At 34.5% G+C, this 13,932-nt stretch overlaps 1 protein-coding gene across 1 annotated transcript in view; it reads left to right on the top strand.

Moving 5' to 3' along the window:
- The window catches only part of LRP1B (LDL receptor related protein 1B), a 1,946,873-nt gene that overhangs the window by 1,876,434 nt on the left and 56,507 nt on the right, over positions 1–13,932 (top strand). Inside the window, exon 87 of the mRNA XM_063790432.1 lies at positions 3,812–3,973. Coding sequence (XP_063646502.1) covers positions 3,812–3,973 — 162 coding nt within the window. The remainder of the gene's footprint in view (positions 1–3,811; positions 3,974–13,932) is intronic.

Raw genomic sequence — 13,932 nt, 5'->3', positions numbered from 1 at the left:
ATACATATACATATATGTGTATATATATATAAGCAACACTACACATTATTCTTAAACCTTTCTTACCACCAAATAATTAAAATCAGTTTATATGAGGAATACATTCACATTGAGCATTCTGGCCTGTTTTCTGAGAGCATAAAGACAGTAATATATTAAGATACACAATTTTTTATATTAAAAAAAGCTGTACCTTCAGTGAAGGATTGGAATGTGATTTTTATGATTGAATATTTTACTCTGTCACACATTCATCAAATTGAGAGCAGAGAGTATAATTGCCTTTTGAAGAAGCTCAAGGATGTACCAAAATTAAAATTTGTACAAATAGACAGACTCGGAAGATATTAGATTTTCTTTTTGATTTGTTTGCTGTTGTAGCATGTTTGTTCTTTCCTTTGGAAAGATAGAATTGAGCATGTTTAGAAGCTAAAGGGGGAAGAAAGAGAGTATAATTGTCTTTTGAAGAAGCTCAAGGATGTACCAAAATTAAAATTTGTACAAATAGATGGACTTGGCAGATATTAGATTTGCTTTTTGGTTTGTTTGCTGTTGTAGTATGTGTGTTCTTTCCTTTAGAAAGATAGAATCGAGCATATTTAGAAGCTAAAGGGGGAAGAAAGACTCATTCTTCAAAGTCTAAAAATGTTAGACCCTGAGAGTAAAGTTGATGGAGAATTTCAGCTCTAGCCCATCACTACCATAAAAGTAAATTCAAATTTAATTTTATCTTAAATAAATAATAGAGATAAAACATAAAATTTAATAAAAGTTTCAGAATGATTTGCTTAAACTGTTAAGTACCTTGGTAGACATAACCACAGAATAAGTCCTACCTAAAAAAGGTGAATCTCACTCAATAGAAATAATAACAATAACGATAATAATAATCAGAGCTAAAATATAACTCTGTGCTTTCTATGTGACTGGTACAGCTAGAAATGCTTCACATGTGTTATCTAATTTATTCTACATGATTCTCCCAAACAACTCCATGAGGTAGGCAGTATTATTATGTTGATTTTATAGACAGGGATACAAACACATATTTCCCCATGGTCCTACAACCAGTACTTGACACTCATAGGCTATGAATCTAGGCAGTCTGAAAACCTTATTCTTAGTGTCTGAGCTAAGGAAACTGTCAAAACTAGACTGATTTAGAGCCCGGAAACATAAGGTATGGAGCCTCCCCTTCTTTCCTAATGTCAACTGATGTTCTTTCATATTGTGCTACCCTTGTAGGCTGTCAACTCCCCAGCTCCCTGGATGCATCGCTGCTATAAATCTATACCTTAATCATTGTAACAGGACTGTTTCTTTTTCAAGTATTAAAATCAAATTCTGCTACCTAAAAATCTCTGTAAATGATTCCAATCCAACGTCTTAGGGTGCACCTAGAGAGATTCTTGAAAACAGCAAATAGGGCCCATTATACAGTTCTGCAACAGAAAGTTCATTTCCCATCAGAAAACAAAAGATCAGCTGTATCACCAAATAATTTCTGTTAGGTAATATTCCCCTGAATATGAAGATTTCTACTTGTCAGAAAGAAATCTGCTCTTCAAAGAAAGAGAAATAAGAACTTTTAAAATAATTCAGCTGCACTCTGAATGATCTAAGACATATGCTAGCTGTGGACAACCTAGTCACTCTGCTGTAGTTTCAAAACAGCTGTAAATGAGACAAAACCATGAAAGCTCAGTGTCATTTCTCTGAGTGATGGGGATAGAAGAATTTTCAAGTACCTCAGCAGGTGCCGTTTGTTTCTTTCACACTTGTATCATTTTACTTCTTTTTCCAACCCTAATTTAAACAAAAAAAAAAAAAAAAGAAAAACACATATAGGAAACAATGAATCCACAGTGATCACATCATATGTTTGTGTGGCACCTTTTCAGATTGTTCTAATGTACTTTAATTGTTTTTGTACTTTACGCACTGTTTATTTCATTGTTTTGCTCATGGTAATTTTTATTGCTATTTACTTGTTCTATATCTCTGTAAGGTATCTATTGACTGTAATTGAATAATTACTTCTGTTGTTTTGGGCTCTTGTTTTTTTCATTAATCACGTTCCAACAATTATTAACCTCTTCATTTACTACCATTTTTGTTTTGTTGTCCTGTAGCTTTGTTTTTCACCTACTAAGGTGCCAATGAAGATACTGTGTTTCTATATCAACAACAACTAGAAAATTGCATTGCCATTTTAAGGAAAATATCTACTAAAAGTTAGTGAACATTTTTTGGCAACAAAAAAATATGAGATTACTCAGCGTTTAACGTATATAAAATTTACCTTGTTTCTCAGGCCATTAATAGGCATTTATCTGCCACCAAACTAATAACATTCATAAATGCTAAGTTTTAGAGAAATATTACTCACCATAAAAATGTATATTACTTTGTTCATTTAGAGCATCAGTCTCTAGCATTTCTGAGCATGTAGAGTCCTTTCAAAGTACAGTTAATACGTTATGGAGCCTCAATTCACTCATTTTCTTAAAAATGTATATGAATTTTATTTGTAAGCATTGTATTCGCTGAGGAAGGTTTCTCAAAAGATTTAGACTTCTTCAATGTAGAATCTATAGCAATAGAGAAAATTATATCATTTTCACACTTAAGTCTTAGTAAGATTTACACTCATGCATTTCTCTAATCAGTTTAATTACACTTCTGTGTCTACAAAGATGACAGAGAAATGGCATGAATATTCTCTAGGTCTACAAAGACAAGAGAAAGATGGCTTGAATATTCTCTACTGCTAGTCAACTGAGTGATATTGTCTGAGTCTTAACTGAAATCTATAAGTCTCTCTCATACTCTTTCATGTTGTTTCTTTACATTTTTGCAAACTTTGAAACTTATTATTTTACCATTTAAATGATATCCATTCATTTTGTTTTCTTTCTCCTTCTCTTCTCCTACAGAGCTAGTTCCATATTTCATTTTGTACTCAGGCCTTGACAGTCTGAGCAGTTAGAGAAACTTATTCCTAATATACAAGAGTTAACTGTGTTATGTTCAAAACACCATACAGGATTGTTGACCTTTCATCCTGATGTTAGTCCCCACAGAGTAAATAAAGAAAAATAGTCAAAGATGATCTGTCATATTTGGTCTTATGTGCTGTTCATGTTAAACTTCTAAGTCATCCTATTATTTACTAGACTTCAAGTACAGTCCACTCTTGTGAATAACAATATCAAAATTAGACAAAATTAGATTTAGCACTTATGTACTAACCACAGTATGTGTATTTAAGTCAAATAGAGTAATGTTACTAAATTTAATTATTATAAATTACATGTCTACTTTAAACTTATTACAAGATTTATTTATAACATGTGTAATCTAATGTTTTATGTAGATTCAGCGGTGGTTGGTAGATGATGTTTGAACAATGTGAAATTGTATTTTAGGTTCTAATGAAAATATAATCTGTATTATCACATATAAGTAGAATAAAAATAATTGGAAGGGCCAAATTGATATGAGAACAGACATAAAAATAAGAAGTACTTTAAGCAAACAATACATGCATGCAGGTATAATTAATTATTCATAAAATGATCTTCGATTATTTTACTGAATTGAAACTTGGATATCTTCTAACCTAGATTTCCTTGAACATAGGAAAAACTGAGACCCAAAGAAGTCTTGTTACTGCCTAAAGTCACAGAGTAAATCATGGACAGACCTTGACCAGAAACCTGGCTTCTCAACTTTTATCCCATGAAAATTCCTTGAAAATAAACTATTTTGGTTGAATAACTTGCTTTTTATTACTTACTGTTTCCAATAGGGAGACCCACCTGCAGCTGTGCACTGGGTTTCACTGGGCCAAACTGTGGTAAGACAGTCTGTGAGGAATTTTGTCAAAATGGAGGAACCTGCATTGTGACTGCTGGAAATCAGCCTTACTGCCACTGCCAGCCGGAATACACCGGAGACAGATGTCAGTACTGTAAGTAAAAGCAGCACCCAGAAGCCAGCTTTGATATTTATGTTAATCTTCTGATTTCCTGTATCCACTCCTTCCATTATCTTAATTTTAGCCATCCTCTATTTTTCAGGTTCAGTCTCTGTCACTCCAACAATTATTTACCCATTCTTCACCTTTCTCTTATTGTAAAGATTTTATCTTTCTTCCTCCCTCAGCTTTGATTGCATGGTCCATTATTATAACCATTCCCTGTGTACACCCTCAGCTCCCTTCCTCTCTCTTCCCCTCTTTTGCACTTCTTAGCAAATCATAACTGTAGTTAAATCCAATTCTCCATCTCTCCTGAATTGACATCCCATAGGCGAATGCAACTGAAAAAGACTCATAATTATATTGGTTGGCCTCATTTCAGTTCTATCACTAATTTCAAATGGGCACTTACTAAGGCTTTCTATGTAGTTCCCTAATCCATTGACTCTCCCACTCCCCTAGATGTCTATGTCACACCTTCTCCTTCTCATGAAACCTCCAATGCTTTCTCCCTAACATTACCCTCAGCTGAGAAACTTGCTTTATATTTCATTTATATGAATAGAAACCATCTAAAGAGAGCTGCCGCAAACTCACACTAACTAGCACATCCCCCCATCTTCTTTCTCCTATGCCCATGTACTTGTCTTTCCTCTTGTTACTAGGAACCCCAGGCTACATCTAATCCTATGCTCTCCATCTCAAGTCCTGACCCCTCCCTCTTGGCTACTTATGAACACATCTCCCACAATTGTCCCCTCTTTCTCCTGCTTTATGACTATTTTCCTGTCTGCCAAGTTCTTTCTGGAAAAAACCTTCACTTGTGCCCACATCTCTTTTTTGTAATAACCTTATTTTACTACTCTCTCCTCTTTTTTAACAGAAGCATTACTTGAAAATATAGTTGTTGTCCACAATTCTTCTATTTATATATATTTTTTGATCCCACCTCTGTCAGGTTTTTGTCTTTGCTGTTCTGCTGAAATATCTTTTATGAAAGTCAAGTTAATTGATTTTATTTAATGTCCTCCATGTTGCCATATGTAATGATCAAATCTCAATTCTTATTTTACATCTACTTTCAGCAGTTAATCATTTCATCCTTCTTAAAACATCGTCTACAAAGATTTTCATTCCTCTAGCCTGTGTTGGGGTATCTATATTATTTAAATTTTTCAGATGTTTCACACATGCAACCAAAATTGAGACCTACTGCCTCGGCAAATTCACCCAATTGCGTGTTTTTTAAAACATCATCCAAATACTAATGACTGTAAATTTACATATCCTGCTTAACCTATTTCCTGAATTCCAGGTTTTTATACCTAATTGTCTATTTGACAGCTTGTTATCACTCTAATTTAAACTGATTTGTTTTTACCCCAAGATTTTTCAACAAGTTGGATATCCCTTATCTGAAATACTTGAGACCAGAAGTATTTTGGATTTCAGATTTTTTCGAATTTTAGAATATGTCCATCTGTATAATGAGGTATCTTGGGGATTGAACAGAAGTCTAAATACAAAATTCCTGTTTCATATACACTTTATACACATAGCCTGAAGGTAATTTTATGTGTATTTTTTACTAATCTTCTGCCCTCATTACGGGAGGTCAGGTGTGAAATTTTCCACTCGTGGCATCATGTTGGCACTCAAAACTGTTGGATATTGGAATATTTCACATTTCAGACTTCCCAATTAGAGATGCTCAATCTGTACTATAGTCTTTTCTATCTCTTTAAAAGAAAATATACTCACTGTCCAGACCAAAATAATTGAATTTTTTTGACCGCCCCTTTTTTTCACCTCCTGTTTTCACTCTCAATTTTACCTTTAAATATACTCAGCATCTGAATACTTCTCACCACTCCATTCTACCAGTATCTCTTGCCTGGATTATTACTAATGGATCTCCATGCTCCCTCTCTTTGCCCCAAAGTATCTATTCTCAAAAGGTCAGTCATAGTTCATTTTATTCACAATAAAATTGCTTTCTATCACAGTCACATTTATTGAGATTTTTCTACACCCAAGGACACTTGTAATTAATTCCTTTTTTGCATTAGTTTTATTAATTCGTTTAATCCTATCAATAAACTAGATATTGTTTTTAGTCTCATTACAGAAGAGGACACCAGGAAAAAATAAATAGGCTTCTGAATATTACCTATTTAGCATTTGCGAGAGCCAAGATTCAAACCAGGCAATTTAGCTTCAGGGCTCAGGTCACACCCCCAAGTTACATTAAATATCATTGAATTTTCACACAAAGTAGCCTAGGTCTTTGGTCATTTTAGGAACTACATGAAACAGCACAGAGTCAAGCTATAATCATCGGCTTATCTGAGAATCAAGCGTAACACTTAGTATCTTGCCTCTGATGGTACAGAGGGACTTCTTCTGCAGAAGCAAGAAAACATTTAAAGTAGTTTATTTTCCAATTGTTTATTCTTATCATATTAGGCTAGCCTTTCCTTAACATATGTAGATGCCCCTACCCTAGGCCAATGTTCCTTTTCACATTGCCTAACTTATTTCTTAAATGATGTGCATCACAGGCCAGAAGTTTATATGAAAATACAACCTGGTTACATCCATACATCCCTATATTATTTTATAACACTAATTAGCCAGGCGCAGTGGCTCACACCTGTAATCCCAGCACTTTGAGAGGCTGAGGCGGGCGGATCACGAGGTCAGGAGATCGAGACCATCCTGGTCTACAGACGGTGAAACCCAGTCTCTTCGAAAAATACAAAAAACTAGCCGGGCGCAGTGGCGGGCGCCTGTAGTCCCAGCTACTAGGGAGGCTGAGGCAGGATGATGGCGTGAACCCAGGAGGTGGAGCTTGCAGTGAGCCGAGATCACGCCACTGCACTCCAACCTGGCGACAGACCAAGACTCATCTCAATAAATAAATGAATAAATAAATAACACTAATTATCTTTTCTCATGTATTGCTCACATCTTCACCACTCATTCCCCTCCTCACAACACAGCAGACTATCTCAACACAACTTCCACCCACTAACTCATGTGTGTTTATTTTCTGTTCCACCATTGTCATGACCCCAAATGATTCCATGCAAATGAAGGACAACACTACTATCCCACTTAATGAAGACCCCTATTACTATCCATCCTAGGTCTGCAGCCTCTCCTTTATTCTCGTAAAACCACACCAATTGCCCTTCCCTATATAGAACCAGCTTCCCTGACATTGTGACTCTGCTCAGCTTAAACACCATTTTCTTTTTGAAATTGTTCAAATTCTCAGTTTGAATCAACCTCTCCCTCCTCTTCTGACTCTGATCATTTTTACCTGTTGATTATGTACATTCCCCTTACTTGTCTGGGATCTTTTTGAGACTACAACCAACAGTGGCACTTGCCAAATGAACAAAGGAACAAAGAATCACACAAATAAATACATAAATAAAAATAAATGATTTGAATAAATGTTAACAAAAGAACAATCAATTTAAAATCAATTTACTTTAAATGTAAAATTACATTTAATCAGTGTTCAACGATCTTGTAACTGTATGTGGTTCAACTAGAGCTAGTATTTTCTCCTCTGTCTTTTGGTTCCCAATTGGTAGACCAACATAGAACATGTCATTTTCCCCTCTTGGTTTTATCTTTTCATTAGTTGAAACAACAGTATTCTTAAATTAATTTTTTAAACTAAGTTTAAAAATATTATGTGGCCATAGTTTGTATAGCAGTTTGGATCCTTCCAAAGAATAAATTCAGTTAGCTTATGTTTTAATTGACAACTTAATAGAATCACAGTCTGAGGTAGCCTGATGCTTTATAAAGAGCTGCATTATAATTTTATTATCACTATTAGTAGTCAGAGCGCTTCCCACCTTTTACTGCAAAGCACTTATTAAAATTAACCAATTAATCCTTAGACAGAGGTTAAATAACTTGCTCAAGGTCCCGAAGTAGTAATATTATAGTCAGAATTGGACCCCAGGAGTTGTTGATCAAGATGTCAACAAACATTCTTGCAGTATGGTGATGCTGTTTTTTTGGCAGCATAATAAGTCTGTGGACAGTGGCATTAAAATGACAAATTCAACAGCTGACAAAAGCATAATAAATTTAGGATCTATTAGATGTAAGCCGACAAGGTTCAGTGGACCTGGTGTTCTGTCAAAATTGTATCTTGCATATACAAAATCTTCTCTCTATAAAAGAAGGAATGACAGAATGGTTCATTACAGTGCCTAATTAAAGGTCCATTAGTGGGAGGGAAAACATCAGCTCTTAGTTGTGCTGAGTAAAAACATTTCATAACTCTAGTAGCAATATAAAGTCCTGAGGTCTGAAATGCAAATTAATTTTAACAGCAGCAGCCCAGGGAGGAGAGGCAAAGATAAATAATGGTAAAAGTAAAATCAAGTATTCTTTAAGTAAGTTGTTAAAGAACAAATATAGCTGCACTTCTCACTATTCTAGAACAAGAATTACTAGTATAAATAAAAATAAATAAACAAGTGAGCATGACATTTTGGATTTAAATCTAGGTGTTAAGCATGAGGTTAACCAATATCTGAAGTTATTTGTGATTAAATGATAATAATATTAGGCCAACTGGGCCAATTAAGACCAGTTGGATCTGTGTCTAAGGAATAGGTAGTCAAATTAAGTGAAAACCTGCTTGTTCTCTCACTGATACTTTCAAAGTCCTCTGGTAATCTGCTTGCGGAACCATTATAATTTCAATTAGAACTAGACTTATCAGAAGTATACCTGTACAGCTTACTCTCCCTGGTTCCAGTAAGTACGGACATTAAGTAATGTCCCTACTTACAGAGTTAGAAGTACCTGACAGTAATCCAAAGATATCATGTTTTGCAATCGGTATTAGAACCACAGACTATCAAGTAACGTATAAAACAATTATGCACTATAGATATAAGCCTATCGTATTTGATGACACGATGGGATTATTTTTACCATTTGTCTTCTAGGGTAGCTTTATCCCATGAGTCAGTTCATCAGTGAATATGTTTTGATGTTTACAATGAGCCTGTCACTATGTTCGGCATTAAGAAAGGAAATAGTGAGGTCAGAAACATTTTCTGTTCTCAATAAACTCACAGTGTAATGTCTGATTCTAAAAAGGAAACGAGTTATTACAGGTCAATTTAATGAAACACAGAGGCTACTAGAACCTTCAGAAAGACCACAGAGTTTAGCCTTTAGAAAATTTCTTGAAGGAAGTGGTGTCTAAGCTGAAATCACAAGAAATCAAGAAGCTAAGGAGATGAGAAAGGGAAGCAGCAAAGGGGAACAGCATACACAAAGGAACAGCATATGCAAAGCGGAAGTAGCAAGGGGGAACAGCATATGCAAAGGGAAAGCCTTCAGAAATTTATTTTTCCTGTTTCTATTAGATTTTTCTACAGGAGAGCTGGCAAGAGAAATCACACTCAGTAAACATGTGTAATGTTTTAACCCCAGAGATGTTGCTATGACACGTTATTTTATCTAATATGTGAATATGTATCCTTTCAACAAATGCTCACACAACCCTTTGAGATTAATACTATTAGTCCAAATTTGCAAGTGCCAACAAAATGAGATTAAACAGTTTTCCCTAATCTGCAATTTAGAGAGCACAGGAACCACAGTTTTTAGCTTTGTGGATCTGACTCTGAAAACTAGGCTTCTCCGACATTTATGCAGCTAACTGACACATGAAAAAATGCTCATCATCACTGGCCATCAGAGAAATGCAAATCAAAACCACAGTGAGATACGATCTCACACCACTTAGAAGGGTGATCATTAAAAAGTCAGGAAACAACAGGTGCTGGAGAGGATGTGGAGAAATAGGAACACTTTTACACTGTTGGTGGGACTGTAAACTAGTTCAACCATTGTGGAAGACAGTGTGGTGACTCCTCAGTGATCTAGAACTAGAAATACCATTTGACCCAGCCATCCCATTACTGGGTATATACCCAAAGGACTATAAATCATGCTGCTATTAAGAAACATGCACACATATGTTTATTGTGGCACTATTCACAATAGCAAACACTTGGAACCAACCCAAATGACCAACAATGATAGACTGCATTAAGAAAATGTGGCACATATACACCATGGAATACTATGCACCATAGAAAGGATGAGTTCATGTCCTTTGTACAGACATGGAAGAGGCTGGAAACCATCATTCTCAGCAAACTATCGCAAGGACAAGAAACCAAACGCTGCATGTTCTCAGTCATAGGTGGGAATTGAACAATGAGAACACATGGACACAGGGAGGGGAACATCACACACCGGGGCCTGTTGTGGGGTGGGGGGAGGGGGGAGGGATAGCATTAAGAGATATACCTAATGTAAATGACGAGTTAATGGGTGCAGCACACCAACATGGCACATGTATACATATGTAACAAACCTGCATGTTGTGCACATATACCCTAGAACTTAAAGTATAATTTAAAAAATATATATATATATATATAAAAAAGAAAATTTCTTGAAGGAAGTGGTATCTAAGCTGAGATAAGAAGAAATCAAGAAGCTAAGAGATGAGAAGAGGAAGCAGCAAGGGGGAACAGCATATGCAAAGAGGGAACAGCATATGCAAAGGGAAAGCCTTTGGAAATTTATTTTTCCTGTTTCTATTAGCAGGAGGGCTGGCAAGATAAATCACACTCAGTAAACATGTGTAATATTTTCATCCCAGAGATGTTGCTATGACACATTATTTTATCTAATATGTGAATATGTATCCTTTCAACAAATGTTCACACAACCCTTTGAGATTAATACTATTAGTCCAAATTTGCAAGTGCCAACAAAATGAGATTAAGCAGTTTTCCCTAATCTGCAATTTAGAGAGCATAGGAACCACAGCTTTTAGCTTTGTGGATCTGACTCTGAAAACTGGGCTTCTCCTGGTCTAATATATTTTTCTGCCATTCAATATCCTGCCCACCATGCTGCGACTTTTAGAGACTCACTAGAACACTCAAAGCTCAAATGGCATACTGGCTCAACCTGGTGTTTCAAGCTTCTACACCATAGAAAAGAGGCACTAATAGGAACTTTAATCTTGAGCTGTTAAGCTTATGGCAGGCCCAGCTAAAAGCGACCAAAGTACTTTTAAAATGATCAGGAAAAGAGAACAATCTTTTCAGTTGTTCCTGTTAATAGGAAGGTCAATTATTCGAACAGAGCCTAAAGCTTTAAGAATTGTGATTTGGAAAGTGAAAGTACCCATAAGAACCAACCCCTTCCTCAGTATTTGAATATTTAAGATTCTTTACAACATTCACACTTAGACTAGCACAGCATTTTGGAGCCCTGTCTACTTTCTCCCAACTCTTTTCCTCTTAATGAGAAAGTAAGTGTTGTCTTCATTCAGGTTCTTATCATCCCTTGTCTGGATTAATGCAGCACATTACTTTATGTACCTTTTCTTCTAACCTTGAAAACCTGTTTATTGCCTCCAAAGTGCATCTGCTATAATTGTTAATACCTCTTTTACGTGACACATTAGGCCCTCAATGTCTGCTAAACCTCTTTAATCCCCCTACTTTGTCTTCTTAACTCTCCTTTTCCCTAGAATCTCAGCACTTCTCTTTGCCATTTTTCACTTTATATTCATATCATTCATGAATATCTACCCCACTAGAATATTAAACAGGCCACAGTGTTTTGCATACCTCATCAATCTTGCAAGTGAATTCAGTGCCTGGAATTTAGGAGTTTGGATGCATGTGAGCAAAGTAGAAAGATCCTGTTTACAGACTGCTAGGCCCAGTTATTTTTCTGTGCTCTAGCAAGATCCCTCTCCAAAGGCAGGATCAGAGTTCTGGGCCATATTTTCTTAAAAACTCGTGAAGATCCTTGATGATCCATGAGAAACTGGGTGCTTACATTCCAGTTTCAAAGATTAAAGAAAAAAAGTGTAAAAATAAAATTAGATTTTAATCAATGTGAAGGGAATAGATACATATATTTTCTAGTGTGATAAAGATAGAGAATGTTGAGGTAAGGGTAAAATAATTAATTATTTTAGTTATTCTTTTACCGTAGATTATTTCAAAAAAATTGTCAGGGTTGTAAAAATTTGTTGAAGACCATTTTGACCCAATAGTAAAACTAAACTTTTCAAACAGATTTTTGTTTTAATGTTATGCCTTCATTAAAAAAAAAGTAAAAATAATAAGAGGAAAATAATTTTAGGCGTACATGCTTATACATAAAAGGAAATTTATTAGAAACCAAGGTATGTTTTTCCAAGCAGATATTAATTCATATGTGATTTGAAACTACAAATGCTGATTATTAGAATTAACTCATTCAACTGATATATATTAAATAACATTAAATATCATTCATTGCTCTAGGCATTGGGGATATATCAGTATAAAAGTTTTTTGAAGACACTTGGCTTGTATAACTGATGAATAGAAAAACAACTGATGTATCTTTTTAGAGTAAAAGCTAACTTTTACTCTATAAACTTTTTACTCTATAAACTTTTACTCTATAAACTTTTACTCTATAAAGCGGACTTCGAATTGTATAGTCAAAAATGATAAAAGATCAGAAATGGACTTTATTTCATACTACTTAGAAGCATACCATTATTTTTCACATAAGTGTTTGAAATTTCAGCAGCATGTTTATAAAATTAAACTATTGATAAACTTTTATCTGTACACCATGGAACTTGCACTTGAAATATTAGTAATTATATTTAGTAATTTTGGTGAGCACTACTGAATAAAAAATTTTAAGAATGCTTAATTACTCTTGTTGGCATCATAGCAGGAACTTTTTTCCATGCCAGCTTCACCTGATATGGAGACAACTCTAATCTCACAATGCTTCACCTTTACTCAGGGCAAGGTGGTTTAATCTTCTACTTTTATGCCATGTTAGCATTATAGACATGTTTTGACCCTTCTTTTTACAACGTAAGGAAGAGTACATATACAAAGCAGTGTAAAGACAATGAAAGGCATCTCAAAGTTACTTAGTTGTAGGTTGAAAAATGATATGTCTCACAACTAACAGTAACCTTTTAATGGATTTGTATTTAAATATCTGTTGGGAAATCTCTCCCTGAAAAAAAAATAATGCATGGCTTTTCATGAATAGAAGCCATGACTGTGATTCTGCTATACTTGGTGTTAAGTAAACTGCATGGATTCACAAATAATTACCTGAAAACAAAATTGAGTATTTAAAACAATGTATTTAAAACATAAATTATGCAGAGACATACAGACTAAACAAAAATATTTATTTGAGGCTTACCTCAAATCAAATTGTTGCTAGTTAAATGCGTCTGCTAACATCACTTTTAAAAGTTCAAATGTAAATTTAAGAGTAACTTTTAAACGTGGTTATTTATATCAAATTTGGAATGTCTACTAAACATGCTTTGAAAAAAATGCTGAGTCAGAAATCTTTAAATGCTTTAAAGAGAAGAAATTAAATTCCTTTCTTATAGATAATATGATATCCTTTATGTTTAACTATTAAAGATTTAATCACTACAAACTGGTATTATGAGTCTGTTTTATATAAAAGATATAACCTCTTTTGTAGCTATACTGCTAGAAACATTTGGTATTTATCCTTATTATAGATAAGAATGGCAAAAGAGACTATGAGTCAGTATGTCATTGTCAGCTGTCAACGAAAAAAAAAAATCCCCAAATTTTAAATGTATATGTTCTAAGACCAAGGGTATAAAGATGAGAGAAAGGAGGAAAGATTTATAATTTACTCTATGGTCGTATAGCCTATCATCAAATAAAGAATATATAATAGCAGAAATAGAAAAAAGTATGTGAAATAGTGCATTTAATTTCATTTTTATAGATGCAAAAATACATCATAAATCTGATTAAATAAATGTAGACATTTTTTAATCCACTACATTTTCCAACAAATAA

This window comes from Pan troglodytes, chromosome 13 (assembly GCF_028858775.2).
Source record: "Pan troglodytes isolate AG18354 chromosome 13, NHGRI_mPanTro3-v2.0_pri, whole genome shotgun sequence".
Taxonomy (NCBI): domain Eukaryota; kingdom Metazoa; phylum Chordata; class Mammalia; order Primates; family Hominidae; genus Pan; species Pan troglodytes.
This window is presented reverse-complemented; position numbering and strand designations above follow the sequence as displayed.